Raw genomic sequence first — 24,390 nt, forward strand, 5'->3', positions numbered from 1 at the left:
TTTATATTAAAAATTAACTATTCATGCCCATAAAAATATTTTTTTCATCCAATATTATCATTGATGACATTATTGGCACCCTGAATTTCCATAAAATTTAAAGACAACAAGAGAGCATTTCCTTGTGCCAAATGTGGGCATTTATGTTGGATAATAAATGAGTGCTATTATTTTGAGCATGCCAAGATAGGATCTTCCCAAGTTCACAAACTTCAAATCCCACCTGGCATTGAGTAAATCATTTAATGTACTTGCCAGACAGCTTACAGATAAAAATTATGCTCACTAGAGTTCTTGATTAAAGAATCAGCATGAACAACTACAATTTACACTGAAATGGCATGGTATCAAATATTTCACATTGCCACATATCATCTAGATTACATGAATAATGACTATACTGTAACCCTAGCTCAGTGTTTAAACCTTTGATGCTGCTAGTTTCAGATTTACTACAGCCTAGTCGGAAGTTATAAAGACGGATGATCGTGGAGGAAGATTAAATCTTAAAACCAAGTTGCCGCTTCGAATCCCTAAGAGAGAACTTCTCAACAGCCTGTCAATTTCCGAAAGGTCGCTCAGGAAAGAACTAGTTCATGTGCCAGTTTCCAGAATTGGATTCCTTGGATGTAGAGCATGTGCTCCTGTAAATGCTATGAAGAGCCAGGAATTTGTTGCGAAACTACAAATTTGGCAACTGCTTGATAAAGCTGAGCTTCCTCAAAGGGCTTGGAGACATACCCATCCATTCCGCATTTCACACACTCCTCATATGTTGCTTGGATAACATCAGCAGTCATTGCTAGGATAGGTAGGTGCCTTATAGCCATCACCGAACCGTCGTATGGGGAAGCTTCTTTATATGCCGTGCTCTCCATTATGCGTATCTGCCGTGTTGCCTCAAACCTGGCAAAAAGAACAAATTGTTCATGGTTCGCCTTGTCTTTAAGTGATGACTGATGGATACAGGTTTCCTTCAAGTCCGAAGCTTAGGTAGATGTTCTTTTACGACAAGTCGACGACTTCCTAATAGACCAGAGAGGTGACCTAGTCCAGAGCGGTTACAACACAGGAGGTTAAAGCTTTGAGAGCAGCAGCTCGAGCTTTAGGTTGAGTTGGCCTGGGTACCTCCACCCTAAACCCCCTGCCTGAGTTGCCACCCTAGAGGATGGGAAATCCTGATCCAGAGTGAACCCCTATATGCAATATAGCATTTTGAGCGGCAAAATAAGTATGATTTTTTGCTTAGGTGCATAGCTAACTTATTTATCATAAATATGAAGTTTCATCAGTAGAATAAGAAACTTTTGCCACCATGCAGATTTATTAACAGAATTATGCTAATATACATACCCATCCATCTCTGGCATCTGCACATCCATGAAGCAAGCATCAAACTTGTGTGGGGGTTGGAGCAAGGAAAGAGCACTTTTGCCACTTTCAACACACTCGACCTTGGCGCCATACTTTTTCAGTGCAGCAGCAGCAACTCTCAGATTTACCTTATTATCATCAACCACCAATATATTCTTTCCATCCAACAAGCCACGAAGGGAAGCTGAATTATTAACTATATCTTTATTTTGACATTTTCCCATCCCTAGCATCTGCTGAAAGCATGTTGCTATAGTGCTTGCACGAAGAGGCTTCACGATTATACTGTCTGCATGAGATCCAGCTCTTGTTTTATCAGATTCAGTGGTCAGGAAAAGAACAACCTTCGGTACATCTTCTATGTGACCAGCCTCTTTCCTTTGTAAGAGTTGATTCCGAGTATGAAAATCGATTTTGGGATCCCATGAATCTTTTTCAATCAAGAATATGGATGGTTGTTTTCCAGGTTGACTGCAGTAGCAGCAAAAAATAACAGTGAGAAACTCTAATAGCATAAGTCACAGTGAGAATAAATAACTGGGCACAGAGAAACATCACTGTTATTAGTTCCAGCATCAAAATCTTAATATGCAATTACCAAAGTAAATTTACATTGGTCAAAGCTAACCTAGTAAAACAACTGGATCTGATGGCTAAAGCTTACAGGGAGAAAAATATGATAAGAAGCTATCATGAAAATGAAATGCATTTTTTTGGATAAATATAGCTTTTCAATTTTTTTAATAAAAACAAATAAAATTATATCTCAATGGATGCCACTTAAACTGTTGTTCAGACATGAAGTGTGGACTTCAAATGGTACACAAGAAGTGACTTTTGTGCTTATGCCGGGAAAATTATAAGTCCAATATGCAACTTAATAGTTTTGAAGATACCAGCTACCAAAATGGACATGTATAATCACATTAAGAAAGGAAGATACCCACATACAAGGCTCACCTAGAATTTAAATAACCATTTTGTCCAGAGAGTGTATGAAGTGCCTCATTGATAGTCCTGACATCTTCAGTGATTATGCCCAACCTTCGCAGATGGTATTTTGTCACAGCAGCTCTAACCGGTTGTCTGTCAACTAAGATTGCCCTCATTCCTCTAAAACAGGTAGGCAATACTTCAGAAAGAGATCTCTTTGTATCAACACCAGAACTTTTTCCACATTTCTGGAGGACCGCAGTGAATGTGAATGTGCTTCCAACATGAGGTCGACTAGTAAAGTTCATTTTCCCACCCATCAGTTCAACCAGACACTTACTGATGCTCAAGCCAATACCAGTTCCACCATAATTCCGGGAAGTTGAGCTATCAGCCTGCATAAAAGGTGCGAAAACCCGATCTTGAGCATGTACTGGGATCCCGATCCCTGTATCTTCAACACTAACCATCAGAGTTACTTTATCAGCAATGCTTTCAGGAACAGACCCACTTCCAAATGTGCAGGACAGAGATGCCCCGTGTGAGAGTAGCATCTTAAAGCTTTCACATGTATTTCTAGAATTAGCAACTTCTAGACCACTTAATGTACTAAACACAGTAGTTGCTGATGTAATGTTCACTTCATTGGCATGCCCATTTAAACCTGTTTTTGCATCTATCACCATTTTCACATGCTCAGCGAGATGAACTTGGACAAAAACGTGACCACGCTCTGTAAACTGGGACAAACCAGAGATAGAAGATCAAGGTCCCTATTCAATTAATGTAAACATAGACAAGTTATTGTTCGTTCTAAGAATTTTCAGACCATGAGCTACACGATGGCCCTATTTATCATCCTGAACTGATATAACATACTATAGGTACAAAATTCATCCTGAAATAACTAACTGAAAATGCTACAACAAATAGAAAGGAAAACATCTCGTGCCTAAAGAAAAAGTTTGTGTACTCACCTTGACTGAGTTACCAACAAGATTTGTAATTATTTGCCGAAATCTCCCAGGATCACCAGTGAGAATGGTAGGAACTCTATCAGAAACATAAACGGCAAGCTGCACTTGCCAAAACAGCATCAAGAATAGGGAAGATTAAAATGCAAAACACAAAATTCACCTAAAATGAATCAAGTTGCAGTAGCATCATCTCAAATCACTTACAGCAGAATAAAGCAGAAAAGGAGATGAAACATATTTATATGTTTAAATTCTTACTATACCAATGTTTATAGACTGCCACAGTCTTTACAGCAGTCATCCAACAGAATATGCCATTAATTTTCTGCCATGACAAAAGGAGGTTAAAACTCACCTCTATTCCTTTTTCTCTTGATTTTGCAGAAAATAATGATATCACATCATCTAGGATGGATCGCAGGTCAAATGGAACCGACTCTATTTCTAACTTGCCAGCTTCAATTTTTGCACGGTCAAGTACTTCATTAATTAATGATATCAGTGCTCTTCCACAGACTTGAGCAGTTTGTGCATAATCCATCTGAGTTAAATTCAGGTCTGTATCCAAAAGCATATCAAGCATACCTGGTGATGAGAACAAATGGTGATCAGCTTCCACATTATAAAGGTTTTACTGTAAGCTATGAACTAATTTTGCCTTGTAGAATGAGGGACAAGAGACTACCAAGAACTCCATTCATAGGTGTTCTGATTTCATGAGAGACAGTAGCAAGAAACTGTCGAAACAAGAACTTGTTCAGGAAAAAAAAAAGAAAAAGAACTAAATGCAGGTGTTGAAATTTACAACATTCAAAAACACAACCTGAGACTTAGCAACATCTGCAGCCTCTGCTTGCTTTTTTAACTCTTCCATTTTACGAAAATCTTCCTTAACATTGTCATAGTGACTCCAAGCAGCATAACCTATGTAACCTACCAGCATACAAATCACAAATATACCAGATGGTGTAGTGATGGATGATAGTGAAACCGGAGGTTTCTTTCGGTACCTGCCAAGGGATTCTCAGGATATTAGCCGTAAGAAGATCTAAAATCAGAATATCCCAAACAGCAGTCTAGCTCTAAACATGAATAGAACATTACCTGCACTTCATTTGGTGTTTCCTGAATGGATCTCCAAAGTCAAGCATACTGACATGTGAGAGTGACATGTGCCCATCAGGAAGATGAACTCCATACATCGTTAAGGGTTCAGATGCATTTGTAACATCATACACATTGACCACAATTTCCTGATTACCAGCAAGCTGGTGCAATAGATTTTCCACAAGAGACTCAACATCAAAGGCTCCTCCAAGGTATCTGTTTTTTCATACGTTATCAAATCTGAGAAAACAAGACAATAAAAGAAATAAAGAATATCCTAATACAGAAATGTTTTGTAAAGCAACCAGCAAAAGCAAACTATGAATTTTGGTTTATCGGCTCTTTTCTCATTATTATGATAATACAGCAACCAAATCCGTCAAAGGTTCTTAGTTAATTCTTTGTTGAATGGCACATGATCAGAAGCCTAAAATCTCCTAGACAACCTTGTATAAGTGTATAGTTATCTAAGAGTATTCTTAAATAGAACATATGGCAAAAGCACACCTTCCAGAAGGATGTTACTCTATTTACATGACCACGTTATAAAAATTCTACCCAAAAAAAATATTTACATGGAATTCATGATAAACGCACTCAGAGGAGAAAAAAAATTAGAAAAGTGTTAGCATATCTGCAGCAACCATAACTGCAAGTGTATGATCTAAAGTCTGGCCAATCAAATGACGAACAAATTTTAGTAGCTAATCAACCCACAATACTAACTGCTGCATATACTAGTAAACTGCATTTATTCTTACTATAGCCTGAAGAGTACGACATAAAGAAATTAAAAAGATTTATACAGAGAACATGTTCAACAGTGTTTATACAGAGAAGCTTTGTCATCTCCTTATTGAACTTGAAATGATGGTTTGAGCAGAAAGGAATTCAGAAACCACCAACTATGGTGTGGCTCTTTTGGCTATTCATTGTCATATTGCCTAACTCAAAGATCTATGTGCTAGTATATACTATTCTCACTCAGTAAACTTACAACTAAAATGTCACCGAGTTTCAAATGGGCCAGTCCAAATGTACATAAAATGGATGATAAAAGATTTGCACTGATATAAATAGAAGTATCCCATCTCACCCAGCAGTTGCCTTCACACGCTCTTCAGCTGTAGCATCATCTGGAAGACCTGACAAATATACAGGGAATGTTAAAACCACGCCCAGATGGTTAGACTCCAAAAGTCTGAAGGGCCTTGTAAGTACAGCTTTTCCAGTAGCTCTAGCCCTTAAGATATTTTCACGATCCTCCTATTGTTTGCACGGAGAAAATGTTAAAGCACTGGCAGGAACAATACTGAAAAAGGTTTAATGAGAAACTAGACAGACTTGGTTCCAGTGCACCTCTCCAGACATCATATCAAGGGCTTCAATGTAGGATACAGTCTCCTGAGAGTAAATCACAGGCGCATACTCATCTTGCACAGGAGATGGCTCCCGATTCATAGTCTTGATCATCCACCCCTGCTGATTCTCAAACAGTTCTCTCTCAGCATGGACAACCCGTTGTGCATAAGCTACTCCGTTCAACAACGGCCGCTCAAAAGATGTCCTTGCCGCGTAATTCGCAAATGTCACCTGAAAGCAAATTCGAATCAGCACAACATCAACAGATCCAAAAATCATCAGCTAAACTATAATCTAAAATGGATAACCATATAGGAGGATATAAAAGAACACAGATCAGACTGTTTAGAGTAAATCATGGAGGAAAAGGTACAGAAGTAGAAAACAGAATTCCACAAAATGAAAATACCAAAATAGTGAACCCGAAATAAGATTGACAAAATTGAAGAACCGTGTTACGAAAATAAAGAGACACAATTTGCAACCATCTTTACCTGAGTAAATAACAAATATTTTAAAGAAGAGATGACTGAAGCTTCGATTCATTGACAAGTTACGAATAATATGTTTGTTGAACTTCAAAATGAAAACTAAGAATAATAAAAGATACTTGATAGTTGAAACCTTGATCATCACTAACATAGCAGATACCTTGGGACCCAAATTAATTGAACAATGAGAAATCAACCATATCAACATACCTGATCGAGGGCTGGTGGGTTTTTCTGGTAGTGAAAGGTCGAAACAAGGATCGCTAGAGCGTGCACATGGTTGACACTCACAGCAAACTGCTCCTGCAGCATCCTTGCCCTCTCTTCGCACATGCTCGTCAGCGTCTCCCCTGCCTTTCTCAAGCTTTCTGTCCTCATATGACAATGTAAGCCTATGCAAAAACCTACTGAAAGCATCATCCACAGTACCATGATCACATTTCGGTTCCACCACCACCTCTTGTCACCTTCCGCCACCGTTCCCAAACCCATACCACCAGAGGCCAACACCCAGCCTCGCCTCCCCTTTTCTTCTTCTTTCTCTGCAGCCCGTTCGTACAAAGTGATAAAAGACAACTTTTTAAACCCTTTGCTTTCCCTTTTGCGGGAAAGTGAACAAAGTGCAGCTTGGCGACTTCTTCTTCATTGTCTAACTCATCCAACTACGAACGATCAATAAAAGGAAATATAGCTCACAGATTCCAAAGAGGGGAGGTGAAGAAAGAGAAGAAAAGAGAACCACAAAAGAACGCACCTTTTTCTTCAGATCTTTGGTAGATTTTTTTGGGAATTAAGGAAAAATCCAGATAGCTCATCTGCTCTGATATCAATTAACAAGTGGTGAGGTTTAGCAGCAGAGCCGAAGAGAAAAAGAACTGTTTGGAGTGCAATAGAGTGGGGACGAGGAGGTATTCAAGACAACCCCTCCTTTCTCGAAGCAACAACTGAATCGAATTCCAGGATTTTCACAGGATATCCGGCGATTAAATTAATGTTTTCCTTTGTGGATTATCTCACTATTATATTCCATGAATCTCATCCGTTTGGCCCACCGATCTCTTTATCATTTTCCTGTCGCCTTAGCCTCCTCCTTTGTTCCCCATTCGCCTTATTTCTTTTCCACTCGTCAGCAGACTGGGAAATGATGCGAGATCCGAAACAGTACCAAGTCTCCTCCTTTTCTTTTCCTCTTTACACCGATCATGAGTGTCAATCCTTTTCCACCGATTCTTGGAGAAGCTCCGTTTTTGCCCTTCTTCCTCGAGTGTTAGGCGCCAAACCAGCATCAGAAGACCAAATTAGCAGCTGAGAAATATTCTCCGACTTCATCCACCGTGCTCAAATTCAAAATGAGGCCTTTTAGCTCGTCGTCATCCAGCAACAGCATTTACCGAGTCTCAGGGTTCCAAGAGCTACCTTCGTTCGGCGCCGATCGAACGCGAATCAGTGGCCGTCATCCGGTGATCGAGTGGCAATCAGAGTGGAGGGAGAGGGAGAATCCGAACGAGCGTTTCCCGTCCGTACACCGCCGCCCATTAATGGCGGGGAGGGAAACGACCTCTCTCTGTGGGATCGACAGCGAGGGGTTCGTAGGCCTTTTTGTCTCGGCTATTAGGGTTATTAGGGTTTTTGCCCACCGGAAAGCAGGAAAAAAAGGTCAGAAAGAAAACAAAGCCATCGCTGTCCGAAAGATTTCCGACGACTATTGACGATCGCACGCTTTTAAGAGAGATCGAACCGGTCTTAAATTACTGAACTATCCCACCCCAATGGCCTCCTTCGATGCAGTATCTCCTTGATTGAAGGGTAGTGTTGTCATTTAAAACTCCAATATCCTTTTCTTTGGGGGATTATTGTCGAGCGCCGCTCACCTGCATTAGACCAAACGGTTGGCCACTGACGACTGCCTTCTTGTGGGACCGTCTTCTTTGTCCAATGGAACAGCGTGGTTCCGCAGTCTGGTGATTCGGCCGAGACAGGTACGTGGTGCCCAACTCGTGTACCTCGCTTCAGCGCAAGCATAATGACCGATATGCCCAGATAACTTCTCTCAATTACTAAAACACCCCCTACAGCCTCTTCCCTTCGGAGGGTATTCTTGTCATTTAGCTTTTCTTGAGAGGAAGTGGAGCTTGCACCAAAAGCTTTTACTTGGATGCGTGCGGGTCCCACGTGGGACGAACGACACCCACCAATCGGACTCAATATTTCCCCGTCGGTGCTTTCCCGACCTTTATGCGCCTTTTTCTGTCCTGTAAAATGACAATTACGTCCCTATGTGACGTGAAGCGACGTTCAGCAGAATGGTAATAATGAGAAGCAACGATGAGCAAAATAGTCCTGATGATGGGGATATGGGGATTTTCCCCTGTCTGCTCACTCGCAAGTGTACTCAAACACACATCGTGGTCCAGCACCTGCTCATGTACGGCTAGTATCCTTCTAAGGCTGCTATTCTTTACTTCATACGAATTTTTGTTGAGTATAATTGTCGTCACATATATTATCCATTCTTTTTTATTTCCTATATGTTTATATTTTTGTTGTTTTGCTCCCCAAAAAAAAAGAAGGGGAAATTATGCAGGCAAGAAACATATGATATGGAATATAATTAGTTCTTATATCCAAACAGTCACATGCTTAAAACATGATAGCAGCCTCACATCCACAAGCAATCCCACAGGCTTATTTCGTAGGTAGAATATTATTATTCCTTCATATCTTGTGAGCATGCATCACACTGTATCTTGATATAAAATGATGAAATGTTAAGGTAGACAAACCTATAGACTAACATATTATACATAATTGCCAACTTGATATAGTTGTAGAACCCAATGTACAGAACTCTGAATGGCTTTCAGTCTGGTATTGAATGATTGGAATGACATATTGTGGAACATACAATAATGTTTGATTTCTCTTTCCAATTATAAGTGGTTGTAGTGCAGCTTACTTCTTGGCATAAGCAAAAAGGAGGAAAGATAAAGTAGGATTACACCTTTGATTCATATCCTTAACAATGGAAGAAAATGAAGTCCCTCTTCTTCTGTAAGACAAGATTTATATCTTCTCGATTACCAAATCAAGGAACATCATATTTTGATTTGTAGTTCTTATTCTTTTTTGTTCCTTCCTTTGTTTTATGCCTTCAGTTTGATGCTTACAGGCAACTGGTGGATCAAATTTGAGAGGCATATTAATGAAAGAACATTATTGTCTCTTTGTCTCAACCCAGAATCATGGAGAAGGGAGATATCTACACAACAAGAACATGCGTCTTGGGGGACAAGAGATCTCCTCACATGGCTGTGATGTTGCCTTTTGTCACAGAGACATCGAGTGCACCATAGAAAAAAATAAAAAGAAAGCTTCCTCCATTGCATACAGACCTGTTCTATGACCTGATCTCCTTGTCAGCGTGCAATCCTCACCGACTACTACTGAGTGCACTCTGAATGGTGCCTGCAGTACACAATGACGGAAACATATGTGGAGCTTGTGATCTCTCTCTCAAGGACTTTTGACCTTCCAAGTCGAACCAACAATCAACATTTGAGGCTTCATGCCAGCTTCTAACTTGTAGACTGGGGAAGAAGAAGAAGTGAGCTTGCATGTGGTGTTTCATTACCTCATCACTCTTCTCATTTAGGACTCGCCTGGTCAAGCTGGTTTGACTGCGGTCTCAAAAGGCTTATCTGAAGTCTTTCTTCTTTGCTTTAATAAGCTTGATGCTGATGGACCAGAAAGCTACAGCCCAGCTTAGCCGAGAGCTTAGATGAGCTGTGTTCTGGTGCTATTCTTATGGTCAAACAGCATGGAAGAGAGGTGACCATGGTTTCGATGGTGATGGGAGCCATTAAACATTGCATCATCGATTAGATCGCAGTACCACACTATTGGATCATGGCAGATTGGTGTTGGGCCGGTCAGCCCGGCCCACCAATGGGATCTTCTCCAATTTCACCATTTATTACAAACTTCCAATTCCTGCTTGTCGGATAGAGAATCAAATCTGCAGGTCGAGTTATTGAGGACGGACCGTCCGATTACTATAAATCTATACAAAGCTTCGAGATACCAGCGATTGGTGTTTCTGTTCTCAAAAGTGGGGCCCTTCGAGGGAATGCTTTCCTCCTGAGGACGCTCGGACACGGGGATTCGGTGATCCAACGGCGGACATCCACTCGACTCGCGTCCGGAGGGGAGAATGAGCGGGGAGCGGACTGGAGGTCCTCAAGATCAGCCGTCCGAGTTTTAACGAACGGCCCTGACGGATCGCGTCTGATGGGCCCCGACGATGCGAGTCCTACCGCGTCAAAGACGCTTACGCTTACGGTCTGTCAGCGGATCATAATGAAATGACATAATTGCCCATATGAAGACGTGGTGTATTTTTACCGTAGAAATACCACGCAGGTGATCGAGCGGTGGCGATTGGGCTCTGCCATGGATCGACGGCAGATCTCACAGAGCTCGTCTTGGACGGCTTTGATTGCCTCTAGGGCCTCCAGAGCACCACTTTCGCGCTGTTCACGGTAGACAGCTGGATAAAAAAATAAAGCGGGAAAAAGTTATAATTTGGCATAATTGTCACAGCATTAAATATATAGTAATTTGGCATAAATTATTATTATTTTATTAAGAAAGGGGCTAATTATTATTATTTTATTAAGAAAGGGGCTAATTATTATTATTTTATTAAGAAAGGGGCTATCTTTTTTTCGTCCTTATACTAAAAAAAAATTATATTGACATTCTTATAGTTACGAAAATAAAACATCTAAGTTTACTTATCTTAACGTCATGAAAAATACGAAAATAAAAATAAAAATATAATTTTAACATTATGGTCGGTGATGACGAACAGTATCAATGGTGATGAATGACAACGTCGCTAGAGGTCACGAATGATTGTTGTGGATAATGCGAGCGATAACGAAAGGTAATGACTAATTTGGATCTGTATTATTGTTGATGTAATTACTAAGCGACCCTTTCGTTGCTTTATATTCGCATTGACGTCGATATAATTTTCGAGCAGTAAAAGGACTGTCGATGTAGATATCGAGTTATTTTACTCTACGTCTGCATCGATTTTGATGCAGTTGCCAAGCAACACCGCTCGATATCTACATTAACATCGACATACATGCAAAGCAACTCTCATTTCTCATCATCGTTCTCATGATCCACAATACCCACATGTAGCTCCCAGCGACACCATAGTCCACTGACATCATTCGTCATCACCAAGTGAAATATTAAAATTATTTTTTTTATTTTTATATTTTATTAATAAAATAAATGATGTCAGAATAAATAGATTTAGATGTTTTATTTTTGTAATTATAGAAATATAAAATAAATTTTTTAAATATAAGAACTCGACTATTAAATGTAGCTTCTGGGATTCTCTGTAATTAGCTAAAGAAAAGTTAATTTATCTTTTTATTATTTTCGAATTGTTATCATAACAAAAATAAAAACGATTTAAATAAGGTGAATTAAGGGGAGTCAATAAAGTCCAGAATAGAATACGTACAGTGAAGCAAAAGCTGTTGCCTGGACGATGGAGCGGTTGAGGAGCTTCAGCTGTGGTGGGCGCGGACGACGTCCTGGTAAACGTAGCGGCGGATCCGGAGGTGTCGGTGGGCACGATGGGGACAGCCGGGCCGGCCGAGGCAGTGCGGGCACATGCGGCGGCCGCAGTCGATGCGGTAGATGTTCTCCTCAGCAACAGCTTTATCCATCGCGGCGGTACGCTTTGTCTTCTCCCTCCCCCTTTCCTCTCCCTCCTCCTCCTCCTCCTCCTCCTCTCGCTCGATGATGCTCGCCTTCTTGTAAACAGTAGAGTATAAGCTCACAAGTCTGAGAACCAGAGAAGAGGTAAGTTTTCATCAACTTTTGTTTGTCCCCCTGTACCAGCATTTCGATTGGTCAATGAATTACCGTACTTGAGAACATTTATATCCACAAAATATTTGCTTTGCAGACAATTTTATTGGACTAATCGAAACAGCTGCTTGGAAAACTGATGCTCGTTCTGTTTCAGTGATCTCCGGCATCGTCAATGGAAGGATGATCGAATGACCTTTTGCAGGTTATGGTCAGTACCTACTGTCCAGGCTCAGTTTGAACTCTTTTCTACGTACAAAACAAGTGCTTGGCATATGGTCCTCCAAAGCGAGATAGGGCTGTGAGCTAGCCTGATCATTGCTCATTACTCCCAGAACATATAATAGCTTGATCAAGCGAGTTGCGACCGGGAGACACTTGAGGTCTCGTGTGGGGCCGTAGTCTGGGCTTGGACTGGATCTCCATCATGGGCTCACTTTGGGCTTTCTAAGAAACGTAAGATGGTGGAGAAGGACAAAGTATTCATCCCAAGTTGTTGGGTTCTTCTCTTAATGCCTAAATTGTTCCTCAAGGTTGGGTTAGGATTCGACTTGTAGGTAGGTGTTGTTTCTAACATTAAATGATATGGCAGTGACTAATATCTACGTATATTTAATCTCCTTAAATCGGATTCGTATATTCTCTAATAATTATATATAAAATAATAAATTGGTATGCAAATCAAGTTGGATGAAATAGTTCGTTCTCAACTCCATCGACAGCTACAGCTAAATTATTGTGCTCACGGGAAGAAGACATAGCTGATTAAAGAGCTTGCGACAGTGTCACCAACCTTCAATTATCAATCATATAATCCACACTGTTAAGGCCTCCAAGTCACACTCCTTAATTCATGCCGGTACACCAGATTCAATTAAATCTCTCTCTCTCTCTCTCTCTCTCTCTCTCTCTCTCTCACACACACACACACACACACACACACACACACAGTCTCTTTCTGTGTTTAGCCAGTCACAGGCATAACCTACATCACCATAAGAAACTTCCAAGCAAGAAAAAGACCACTTACATGAGCAATCCACCAGCAGCCATTACAAGTCCAGCAAGAGGCGACAGAGACAGAAGAACAGATATGATAAGAAAAGCTATGAGTGACTTCGACACAAGTAATCTATCCGACACACACTGTCCGAACCCTCCTTCTACAAGTTTGAACAGCAACAAAGTAACAAACAGCATGTAACAAATAGCTTAATCACAAGAAATGAACGCAAAATAATGCTCGGAGTGCATAAATTGTTTCTCAAGTAGCTTGATAATTATGGCCTGGGAGACATGCCGTCGCCGTCTTCGATGCTCGGTTGGTCTTGGTAGGACGACGCGAGGCTCCTCGACTTCGAGATGGCTTCGATGCGAGCCACCACGTCGGGCATGGAAGGCCGCTTGTCGGGATACTGTGCCGCACAGTCCGTGGCAAGCTGAAGGAGCTGCACCATGTCCTCCTCCACGTTCTGGTACCTCAGAAGCTCCGGGTCGAACACCTCTGCGGTCCATTCCTCTTTCACCACCGACTGCACCCATCTCGGGAGGTCGAAGCCGTCGTCGTTGAGGGCCTGCGAGGGGGCTTTGCCGGTGAGCAGCTCGAGGAGGAGGACGCCGAAGCTGTACACGTCGGCCTTCTGGGAGACCTTTCGGGTGTCGGTGACCTCTGGAGCCCGGTACCCGGCGACGCGGGCGGTGGCAGAGGCTGAACCCACAAGGAGGGCGAGGCCGTGGTCGGACACCCGGGCTTGGTATGACTTGGTGAGGAGGATGTTGGAGGACTTGATGTTGCCATGCGCGGCTGAAGGACCTGTGGAGTGGATGTACTCGATGCCGCGTGCCGCTGCAAGGGCAATGCCCGTTCTTGTTTCCCAGTTGAAAGGTGTTCGACCGGATCCTCTGTTGCCTGCGCATTGGATGGCCTACGTTTAAGCTGAAGCAGAAGAAGAAGAAGAAGAAGAAGACGGATTGTTGATGGAGGGAGGAGGGAGGAAGGGTGGGCATACCGTGGAGGAGGGCAGAGAGGCTCCCCATCGGCATGTACTCGTAGACGAGGAGCTTCTCGTCCTTGCTGAAGTAGTAGGCCATCAGGGGCACCAGGTTGGGGTGGTCTATCGCCCCGATGGCCTCCATCTTCTCCCTGAACTCCGTCTCTTGCAGGTTCACGTCCTTGAGCCGCTTCACCGCCACCGTCATCCCCGTCTCCAGCACCGCCTTGTACGCGGTCCCGAACGTGCCCTTCCCCAGCACCTCCGCCAACGCCCGCAGCAGGTCCTCCAGGTCGAACGGCCTCGTCCCTCCCTCGCCGAAGAACACCAGCTTCTTGCCCCCGGCGGCAGCCGACGCAGCATCCACCGCTGGACCCGCCGCCGCAACGCCGTTCCCGTTCGCTCCACCCTCGCCTAGACTCTTGTCCCTCGGCTCTGCTGCAGCTCCCATCTCCATCTGCTTTCCGCCCGCGGTTGCTGCCTCCGACGACCGCGCTTTCTTTCCCCGGCAGAGAAGGATCAGCACGACGAGCACGATCAGCAACAAGGCCGCGGCGCCGATCGCGATCCCTGCGATCGCGCCGCCGGAGAGCTTCTTCTTTTTGCTGTGGTCGTTCTCCCCCGCGCCGTCGGCATTGCCCGCGGCCGGCCCCTCTGCCGTCGGAGACGGCGAGATCTCGCCGGGGCACCGCCCGAGGGGGCCGCCACAGAGGCCCGTGGCCAGAAACGCGGTAGCCGGCTGGGAGCGGAGCTTGGCGGGAATCGATCCGTTGAGCTGGTTGTAAGACACGTTGAACTGGACCAGGTTGGGAAAGTCGAGGGCCGGGATCTCGCCGGTTAGCCGGTTGTTTTCGAGGTAGAGCGTACCGAGGCGGGAGAGGTTGTTGAGCGCCAACGGGATCCCGCCGGTGAACTTGTTACCGGCTAGGTTGAGGCGGACGAGGTTCTTGAGGGAGGAGACGAAGGGCGGGATCTCGCCGGAGAAGTCGTTGCCCTGGAGGTAAAGGTTCCGGAGCTCGGTGAGGCCGGCGAGCTCCGGAGGGAGAGGTCCGGAGAGCGCGTTGAACCGAAGGCTGAGGGTGTGGAGGGCGGTAAGGTTGCCGAGGGCGGCGGGGATCTGCCCGATGAGGCCGGCGCCAGGTAGGCGGAGCTCGTCGACGCGGCCGGACTCGCAAGCGACACCCTGCCAGGAACACAGCGCGCCAGGGGCGGAGGAGTTCCACGTCGGCAGCGCCGACCGGCCGACGGCTTCGCGGAAGGCGAGTAGAGCCGCGGCGTCAGCCGCCAGATCCGGGGCCCCGCCGGGGAGGCAAGCCAGCAGCAGGATGGCGCTGGCGAGGAGGCGGAGCCAGACCGGGGGAGGAGCCATGGTGGGGAGGGGGCGGCGACCGTACTCACCGTAACGACCCACACCGTTACAATGCACAAGAACCTAAAGCGAACACATGGTGGTCACACACCCTCTCTCTCTCTCTCTCTCTTTATGCGCAGGCAGCCTCTCTCTCTCTTTGTTTCTTTTAGTGAAGAAAGAGAACAGGAAAAGCGAGGGAGAAGGGGGAGAGGGGGAGAGGGGAACGCGGAGGAGCAGCGTGGAGTGGGGGTATAAAGCTCTACTTTTCTTTTCGTTTCATTGAATTCTTAACTTTAGTCATACTTGGGTGTGAAGAAAGAGAGGGAGGGATATGGAGATCATAGCGGAAGGCTTTTAGATTAGTAGTTCAACACGTCTTTCATGACCGACTATAATATGACCGGAAACTACGTGCAAAGAAAATGAAACTTCAGTGATTTCACAGGTTGTTTTAATTTTTAATGTAGCTGTTATAAAAAAAGAGGCAGCAGAGTTAAAGATCTTTCGATCTTGGGTTGGCGATGCTTACCTGGTCCGAGTGGGCCCCTAAGCTGGTCCCACCTGATGCTTACCGTCGCCCTTAACGGATGTCGGTGTCCTCCAGCTTCGCTGACATGGAGGGGTGGCGCTGTCACTTCGCGCGCCTTTGTCTTCACGCTAACGGCAGCGAAACGGCGGGTTCGCAAACCGCGAGGAAAACACCGCCCTCGGCTTGCCCGGCGCGGCCGCGTCTCGGTTTAACGAACGACGTCGAGTCAGCCCACCCTTGTGGGTCCCGCCTGACGTTCCAGTCAGCGCACTGGTAATACTGGGGTCAATCAGAACCGGACAAGAGCGCCCTTCCACGGCGTCCGGACTCGTTTGGCCTCGATCGACACTGCCCGTCGGATCGAGCTAGAAACCTCTGACCGTCGGATGGAGCCGAGGCAAAGACGGTGGGAGACAATTTGGACGCGGGAACGACTGGCCGCGATAGGCAGCCAACCGTGACGCGTGCGCTGTTGGGCTGCGGGCCCCCACCGACTCCATGTGGACAGCTGTCAGGGAAATCAAAACTGAGACGGCCACCGATGCTTGGACTCCACCCGCCGCTTTGCCTTCTTCCTTTCTCGATTTCCGTCGTCGATATAAAGATACGCACGTACAACTTTCTTCCATGCAGCCTTGTATAAAGACCGTCACTCCGTCGTCGACTTCCTTTTCCCCTCCTCTGACGTCGATCATGAACAGGTATACTTTTTGAAAGAAGAGGACAACCCAAGTTAAGAATCTGATCTCTACACTTTCGGTGATGCAAGTCTTGGCCTCCTCATACTTAGTAGATTGGGATATTTCCTTTTGGTACATGTTAGATTTTTGCAATTGCTACTAAAACACTTGCTATTTTTATTCCCTGACAGCCACTGGGTTTCGGCAGCAAGTAATACGTCGCTGTAGACTGCAGTTGTTGGTGGATTTTCTTGATGCGCATGGAGTCATGTTTTAGACGCAAAGCTGAAATCATGTGTGTCATGCATGATTGAAAGCTCTCTATGCATGCCCCATGTATTACACTGAGTAAATGCACGGTCATATCAAAGATTGTATGGTTTGTTGATGGAAGTAGTTGTCATGAGTCACGACTTGATGCTAATGAGCTGATTCATTGCACAATGCACATGGATAAGAAAAAGAATAAGGTATGAATTAGAATTAGGTATGCTGGTTCGCAACTATGATGTTGCCAGTAGGTAACATGAGAGATCCACATGAACAAGAAGTATATTTATATACGAACAAAGTTGATGTTGTATTGACTTACATCTCACTGGCCTAAAGCTGGATGACTCTGACCCAAATAATTCCTAGCTCACCTGCCACAGAAAAAAAAAAAAAAAAAAACTTGGAACATGAACCACAAAAAATGAGTTTATTTCACAAGGTTTAATGATTGAAATGGATGTGGACTAGCTGGATGAGAACACAGACAGGTTCCTACAGTAACAGGCACATACATGCGACCACTGGAAGACCCAATGCACACAATAATAGATGATGCTGAATCCATTTTTGCCAGATCGAGCAACACCAAGCAGCAGCATGGAAATAGGTCACCAAGTGATTTTGTAACACAAGTAAATAAATATATAGAAGAAGACTATTAGAGAATCCACAAATCTATCAACCTTAGAATGTCATCTATTTGAACAAGCGGACAAGTTAAACCATGGCTTCTTCATTAATGCTCATGTATCCTACCGTACTATCTGGATTACACTAATCTTCATGGTCTCAAGAAACTTCATATTTGAGATATTTTTTTTCCTTATGAAACTACATGTGATTTAAAGATTATTTTTAACTAAAAGAATAGATGAAAACAATTTCTCTGTTTGTAAAGATAAGACTGCAGACATTGAAATAGATCTCTATCATTAGATGCTAGGGACAACTCGACCCAGAGCTCTGGTCCAAAGGTGAGGGTCCCGACCTAGTTCAGGTACCGACGAAAACATTGCAGAGAGTTCAGTCGATGCAAGAACAACCACTTCAATCCCAGAAGAGACATAAATTGGTACATCATGGTTCTTAATAAAGCTGAGAAGTCAAGCCTGCATCCGGAATCCAATGTAAAGTCATGGAACAGATAACATTATGTATTTTTGTTACCTGTTAAACTCTTTTTTTCCAACGTAGTAAAAACTCCTGCATAAACTTGCATCGAAGATACGAGAAAGGGAATAACTGAGAAGCTCGATATGTGAGTTCAACCATCTCTGCCACAGACCAAGCTTTTAAAAGCTGATAACTGTGACCAAGCTCAAAAAGTCTCAAATAAAAAGTTAGCATGGTCCAGGAGACAAAAGAAAAGCCTGCCATCTAAATCTAACACTCTGTAAAGGACCTCGATCATCTTTGTCGTTTGGACTACAGCTGCTGAACGGCAGTGGCCAATTCCAAGTTACTGAAAGGTTGGTATGTCAGAGAAAACACAAGAACATGCCGCTATTCTTGTTGTCCCTGCGAAATATAATACCAGATCTTACAGGCTTCACTAATTTAATTAGTGTGGTGACTCATCTAAAGTTGTGCAGTCAACTTAGAAAGGGACATAGAACCAGTCATGAAGTGCAATGTATTTGCAACGAGACCTCATGATATTAGCTAATTTGGCCTCTTTGATCCCTCAAATTTCATAGAGGTTGACAATATCTCCTATGCGTGTCAGAATCAGGAAATTTCACTCTCATGAATCATATTGCAGCAGACGAGACAAGGCAATGCAGCGCACAGTTTCCCTTGTCAATCATAGACAAACTACACCATTTCACCACCCACAAAAGAAGTTGTTTGAGCTTCTTCTTTTTCTTGGCAAGCTCCTCTCATGTTGGTGCAATTTGCTCTAGGATCTCAATTGTCCTGGGGAGCACCGAAACCACATAAGATCAACGTAGCAAGAAGTCATCAAGAGAAAATTGGGCAAAGAGAGGATTTTGATGAGAGCCATCGGGTGATGGACCAAGCAATGACGAGGAAGGTGAGTTGAAACTTCGCCATGGGTGTTGGGGCAGGTAAAACAATAAGAATACCATCATTTTGTTGCCCATTGATGGCTTGTTTGGGCTGTTGTGTTAATCCACCGTAGAAAATGTTCTCTGACCTGGTGGGTGAGTTCTAGAATGTAAGTAATAGATAAAAAAAGATTAAAAGGGATGACAAATGGGCTAATTATAAATTATCTGTTATAGTTAGTTACTTTGAGCTGAAATATCTATGTCTATTAATTATAACATCGTCGATTTTATCGATGAAAATAAAAAATAAAAAAATAATTTTAAATTTGTGATAATGGATAATGTCAATGGTGATGGATGATGTCGGTGGTGATAAATGACAGTACTATTAGAGGGTCATGGGTGATTGTTGTGGACAACAAGAGGTGAGGGTCACCCAGCAACTATGTTGACACCGACATAAATGTAGAGCGACCTTTACCTCTCGCCATCACTCTCCTTATCTACAACAGTCACTGACAGCCTTCAATGGTACCATTGTCTGTCACTATCGATGTCGTCCGTCAACATCAACTGAAACGTTAAAATAATTTTTTTTCTTTTATTTTCATGTTTTCGTTAGTAAACTGACGATGTTAGTATAAATGGACTTAAATATTTTATTTTTGTAACTATAAAAATATTAATATAACCTTTTAAAGTATAAATATTAGAATACTAAAGTAGCTAATAACTAGCTAGATAGGATTAATAATCAAGCCTATCCGACCTATATATATATGAACTTGATTTCAGCATATTACTGAGGCTAATGAGCAGCAATTCTAAAAGAAAATTCTTAGAGAACAGCAGCATGCTAGCATGTGTGGTCTCATTAGTGAAACAAGAAAAGCAAAGAATTCTCAAGAATTCACTTTATCCAGAAAGCATCGCTCGTGAGTTTTGAGATCATAAGGTATTGCCCTAAGTCTATTTCAAGGTTCAATCGAGAACAGATCAAAAGAGGCAGGAAGCAAGAAAATCTCATCGCATATGCATTTCGTCACCAAATTTACGTTTGTAGGTATCAGCAAATTGGGGGATCTCCCCCATCGTACGTATGCTGTATATTGCAGATTCACATGTAGTTTCATCCCCATCGCATGATATTCCTCCTGCCTTACTGGTCACTGAATCCCAACTATTGGCTATGATATTGAATCGATTCTTGCATTTATGCTCTATCTGGCTGCTAAAATCCAATCATGTGGAGAAACTCCCACACCCCTCGCAACCAATGCATCAAAAGAGCGGGATCGAAATACGGTTCTTGGACAATAAGAAGACGCAACAGAACAAAGAACGATTCCTCGAAGCTTGGGAGGTCGAGGTTACCTTTAAGCCCGCGAGGTTCCTTTGGGCACTCTCGTTCGGCGTCGCGTATCGATCCGCCGCCTTAGCCCCGATCGAGGCCGCTCGATCTCGAACGAAGAAGCACTAGGACGCAGGGGAAGTCCAGTTCCACCGCCGGCGGATCGGAGTCTGGGATGAGAAGGATGGGTGTCCGGGAGGAGAAGAGCACCACAGGAGGCGGCATAGCCGGGAAAAGAACAAACACGTTCTAATTCTATTTGCCTCATATATTTAAGTATACCGTTTGGATTCCTCCCGATGTTATAATTCTTTATTAATCTCGTTATCATCCCAACGCTTCTATAAATGATTAATATTAATTATTTTAAGTTTAAAATACATAAAATATGGACAACTAATAACAATTATAACCTTAGAGATATATGTTAAATATATATACGAAAATGAAAACATATATTCGATTTTGCCAAATAACAAGGTTAAGGAAAACACATGATCATAAACGTCAACACAGCTCAATCATCCACATGAAATCATAATTTTTATTTTTATCAAAGGGTAAGTAGCGAAGAAGATATCATGACCTTGATATCGACCAAACATGTTTATAAGTGCATAAGTTGCTTGAATAGCGGGCATATAACTCTTTAAAATATATATAAACAAATGGACAAAACAATTTCATTACATGTTCATCCTCCAATAAGCTTACATTATCTAAGGCAACAGTAAAGTACCAAATGAGCTTTTAGGATCGTTCGACACAAGTAATATTGCATAGTCCACGACCAGGAAATAAAAGCTTTTATTGGTTACATAATTGCAAGGCATTGTTATGCACAAAAGCATAACTAATACTTACAATATAGTTTATTTACTCGGCAACCTCCTCACCCAAACTCCCACAAGAAGCAAACAGTCCCCCTCACATGCTTCATATGCCAATTAACATCATCTTAGATGATTTTTCGCCCTCTCACAAAGGCTCAAAGGATAGCACACCTTTGAGCTAGATCTTTCTGTTCCATCCTCTGATCGTCGCTTCCTAAAATGTCCACCAGCATGTAAATCTTATAAAACCACAAGAAGATAATACAATATGTAAGTTGGGTGCAATATTTTGACAAGCAGTATACCTTCTGGAGGCTGGTGGAGCTTCCGGTTCTGGGGAGCTGACATCTCTTTCTTTAAGGTCAGTAGAATGTCCTCCATGGTGTATTCTCTCTGCCAGTTTGTAAGCATCGGAAATAGGCCAGGTTCAACCTGAATATATTTGGACAATAATACTAATAGGATCAACATCATGTTATCTTTCAGTAATACAAATAATTAATTAACAGCTAGTAAATACCATTCCGGTTTCCTGGTTGACGCATGTCATGTTTATCCGTGTCTGAAACCGGACAGCAGGGGGTTTGTCAGGATAGTCTTTGTCACAGAACAGTTTCAACTGATATATCCGCCCTTCATGAACAGTCTGAAATAGAATAAGCCAAAATCTTTCCACTATTTAGTACAGTAATAGCAAGCATGTGGCAGGATTATATATAAACAGTGACATCAGAACATACATTCTGAGGACCTATAATGGTTCCAGTCCAAGAACACATATAAATATCATCAGCATCATCCATTCCATAGCTGACAGTACCATCACCGATGCCCTTCTCTCCCCTTTCAAGCTCTTCCAGCAATCTGAAGTTCCTTGGAACTGCAGAGAAACAAGTACAAAAGTCTAGCTCCAATTTGAAATTTAAACTCCCAACAGTTTGGCTTTCATCAATCTTTCACCAATGTAAAATGGCAAACATGATGATCATGCTCACAATGATGTCACTACTTATAAGCATTTTGTACTTAATCAACCAACGGCGTTTCCTATTTACATCAACTTATTATAATATAATTCATCCAACCTAATAGAAAACGTAAAAGATATGTCTGACTTTACACATGAAAGGAGAGGACATAAAAAGCCTTGAAGGTATTCATTGGACCTAATTCTAAGTTAATGAGATATATCCTTGTGGAAATTTATAGCACAGAAACTAGACATGCACTAGTATTTGATCTCTAACTTCTGGGAATGTCCGAAATTGATGCATATCATAATGGCATACTAGTATTTGTCCCAAGACATAATTAATGATAAATATAATATTTTCTGAGATGGGTATTCTTTTGCACCTTTTTATCTTCACGATTAATCTTTTTAGTCTAATAATTTTGGCCATTTAGTCACAAATGCTCAAAAACTATTTTCAAATTCCACACCTTACTCTGGGGGTCTATTTGGATGGAGAGAAGTGGAGAGAAGAGAAGTGGATTATCCTGTTCAGTTGCAATTAGTAGGAGAGTAGCATAGAGAAGTGGAGTGAATCCAATTATCACTGAAGGCCATTTGATTCTCTCCAAAATTGGAAAATTTTGAAGAAAATCAGAGAGAGAGAGAGAGAGAGAGAGAGAGAGAGAGAGAGAGAGCATACAAATATGATTTACTTAGTTGCCCTTACATGATAAGAAAGATATTTTCAAAGACCAAACAACAACAGCAAATTTCTATACTACACATTGAAACTTCCCTTAAAACTCATTTACCAAACTAACAAGTGAAGATGGTATTCCTTTCCTCTTTCACTCTCCTCTATATTTAACATAGGAAAAGAAAAAAACAAGATTATCTTCTTTTCTCTCCAATATGCTTATTACAAATGGAAGAAAAGATTCTCCATTATCTATAGTAGCAATGAGGAGAAAACATATTGCACAAGCAACTGTTATGCAACTACCGGCAACAAATCCAGTGGCATTCTAGTAGCCTAATGTAGATATAGGAAATAGATAATCAAAAGTAAAAGCACCATTACAAAATTGCCTTGACAACAACATATTCGTCTTACTTCTTCGACAGTAACATGTTCCTCTTACTTCAATCCTTGTTCTATCATGGTAACACAAAGCTAGCACCAACAATTACATACTTGGCTTCAATCCTGGTTAACTACCGAACCACAAAGTCAGCTTACCTTCTTAGCTCATGCGCACAAGTCCAATATTTGGATTAGGCAGAAACGAAAGAGATATGTTGATATCAATGATGGAAAATTTCTCAGGCAGAACTCTTTAAAAGCTCCTCTTTTCACCTTTTTTATTAACAGAGTCTCTTGTACATACCCACTTCATTCATTCTTTTCATGCCAGACACAATAGAACATCTTCTTCTCACAACTTTAATATGAAAGCTAGCCTTTTGAATTTCTTCTTTCAAAATTTCACATGAACAAGGCTCTTACATTCATTTCATTGGTTCTTGATTAGCGAATTCTACTTTCAGCGCCCCTATAGGTAGAGCCATCTAACCAACCATGTCTAAAACTTGAACTCAAACATCCGTTAGCTCATCAAAATGATCTTTTAACTAGCAATCAGCAAGAAGTCCGCGAGTATCTCGAGTTAAGCATCAAACCCCCCTTGAAAATTCAGAAAACCCCAACCCAATATTACCAACCATGTCGAAACATACAATTCCACAAAATCCAACCCCAAGAACCCAAGAAATCAAGCAAAACAAGCAGAACTTGCCAATAAAGGTGAGGACAAATAAGAAAGCAACGGCGGCGACAGAGATCGTACCAACAACCCGTGATTCCTCGGAGTCCATCGTCGAGCGGGGAGGGCGGCCTCAAAACTCAAGCTATTTCGCGTGCGCGATGAGGGGAACGGGGCAAGAAAGGGGGTTTTGCGGGAAGTGGAAACGAAGTGTTAGCGGGTAACCGCTCGCCGCGGGTTCAGGGATTCGAACCTCCTTCCTCGCCAAGAAAACCGCGGCGCACGGCCGCTTTGGGATGGGAAGCAGAAAGCAATCCACACGACTTCGACTCTTCTCCTCCTCCTCTTCCTCCTCCTCAATTCGCCACCACCGGACTGGGAGAGCAGGTGACAGAAAACAAAGCGAACCAAAAGAAGCGATGCGAAAGGTAAAGTGAGCGTCCGCGTAAAGAACAGAAGAGAGCGAGAAGGTTGTGCGTGCGAAACGACGAGGATAAATAGACCAAAAGA

The 24,390-nt window shown here is 42.8% G+C and overlaps 3 protein-coding genes and 1 long non-coding RNA gene across 5 annotated transcripts; all 4 read right to left on the bottom strand.

Moving 5' to 3' along the window:
* Positions 1–263: 263 nt before the first annotated feature.
* LOC135650384 (probable histidine kinase 4) lies at positions 264–7,785 on the bottom strand. Of its 2 annotated transcripts, XM_065169642.1 has the most exons (12): positions 6,999–7,785; positions 6,455–6,906; positions 5,736–5,984; positions 5,488–5,657; positions 4,389–4,607; positions 4,108–4,294; positions 3,970–4,021; positions 3,640–3,869; positions 3,285–3,383; positions 2,335–3,047; positions 1,354–1,845; positions 264–906 (listed from the first exon to the last, which is right to left on the bottom strand). In XM_065169642.1, exons 2-12 carry the CDS (start codon positions 6,734–6,736, stop codon positions 654–656), a joined length of 2,946 nt encoding a protein of 981 aa, XP_065025714.1. In that variant the 5' UTR covers positions 6,737–6,906; positions 6,999–7,785; the 3' UTR covers positions 264–653. The 2 variants fall into 2 exon arrangements, with proteins under 2 accessions (XP_065025714.1, XP_065025715.1); XM_065169643.1 differs by lacking the exon at positions 6,999–7,785 and having other exon boundaries at positions 299–906; positions 5,751–5,984; positions 6,455–6,874.
* Positions 7,786–13,218: 5,433 nt separating this feature from the next.
* LOC135651164 (probable inactive receptor kinase RLK902) lies at positions 13,219–15,717 on the bottom strand. Its single transcript, XM_065171034.1, has 2 exons — positions 14,152–15,717; positions 13,219–14,051 (listed from the first exon to the last, which is right to left on the bottom strand). Exons 1-2 carry the CDS (start codon positions 15,500–15,502, stop codon positions 13,423–13,425), a joined length of 1,980 nt encoding a protein of 659 aa, XP_065027106.1. The 5' UTR covers positions 15,503–15,717; the 3' UTR covers positions 13,219–13,422.
* Positions 15,718–16,706: 989 nt separating this feature from the next.
* Positions 16,707–20,579, bottom strand: LOC135651165 (uncharacterized). The gene is made up of 3 exons (XR_010501794.1): positions 20,353–20,579; positions 17,286–17,337; positions 16,707–17,121 (listed from the first exon to the last, which is right to left on the bottom strand). It is a non-coding gene; the product is annotated as an uncharacterized LOC135651165 (long non-coding RNA).
* A 392-nt stretch (positions 20,580–20,971) lies between these two features.
* On the bottom strand, positions 20,972–24,334 carry LOC135650657 (ubiquitin-conjugating enzyme E2 variant 1D-like). Its single transcript, XM_065170155.1, has 5 exons — positions 23,965–24,334; positions 21,903–22,042; positions 21,683–21,808; positions 21,468–21,594; positions 20,972–21,376 (listed from the first exon to the last, which is right to left on the bottom strand). Exons 1-5 carry the CDS (start codon positions 23,990–23,992, stop codon positions 21,318–21,320), a joined length of 480 nt encoding a protein of 159 aa, XP_065026227.1. The 5' UTR covers positions 23,993–24,334; the 3' UTR covers positions 20,972–21,317.
* Between the last annotated feature and the right edge of the window lie 56 nt (positions 24,335–24,390).

Source organism: Musa acuminata, chromosome BXJ3-10, assembly GCF_036884655.1.
Source record: "Musa acuminata AAA Group cultivar baxijiao chromosome BXJ3-10, Cavendish_Baxijiao_AAA, whole genome shotgun sequence".
Classification (NCBI taxonomy): Eukaryota; Viridiplantae; Streptophyta; class Magnoliopsida; order Zingiberales; family Musaceae; genus Musa; species Musa acuminata.

What these genes read in the sequence shown, in the direction of transcription:
- LOC135651164 (XM_065171034.1), bottom strand. Translation starts at nt 15,502, where the DNA reads ATGGCTCCTCCCCCGGTCTGGCTCCGCCTCCTCGCCAGCGCCATCCTG. An exon ending in CCTCTCTGCCCTCCTCCACG is followed by an intron (nt 14,052 to 14,151) that starts GTATGCCCACCC and finishes TCCAATGCGCAG; the next exon opens with GCAACAGAGGATCCGGTCGA.
- LOC135650384 (XM_065169642.1), bottom strand. Translation starts at nt 6,736, where the DNA reads ATGGGTTTGGGAACGGTGGCGGAAGGTGACAAGAGGTGGTGGTGGAAC. An exon ending in ACCTATGAATGGAGTTCTTG is followed by an intron (nt 3,870 to 3,969) that starts GTAGTCTCTTGT and finishes TCTCATCACCAG; the next exon opens with GTATGCTTGATATGCTTTTG. An exon ending in CAGATGCCAGAGATGGATGG is followed by an intron (nt 907 to 1,353) that starts GTATGTATATTA and finishes TCTTTTTGCCAG; the next exon opens with GTTTGAGGCAACACGGCAGA.
- LOC135650657 (XM_065170155.1), bottom strand. Translation starts at nt 23,992, where the DNA reads ATGGACTCCGAGGAATCACGGGTTGTTG. An exon ending in CGAGGAATCACGGGTTGTTG is followed by an intron (nt 22,043 to 23,964) that starts GTACGATCTCTG and finishes GTTTCTCTGCAG; the next exon opens with TTCCAAGGAACTTCAGATTG. An exon ending in CCATTATAGGTCCTCAGAAT is followed by an intron (nt 21,809 to 21,902) that starts GTATGTTCTGAT and finishes ATTCTATTTCAG; the next exon opens with ACTGTTCATGAAGGGCGGAT.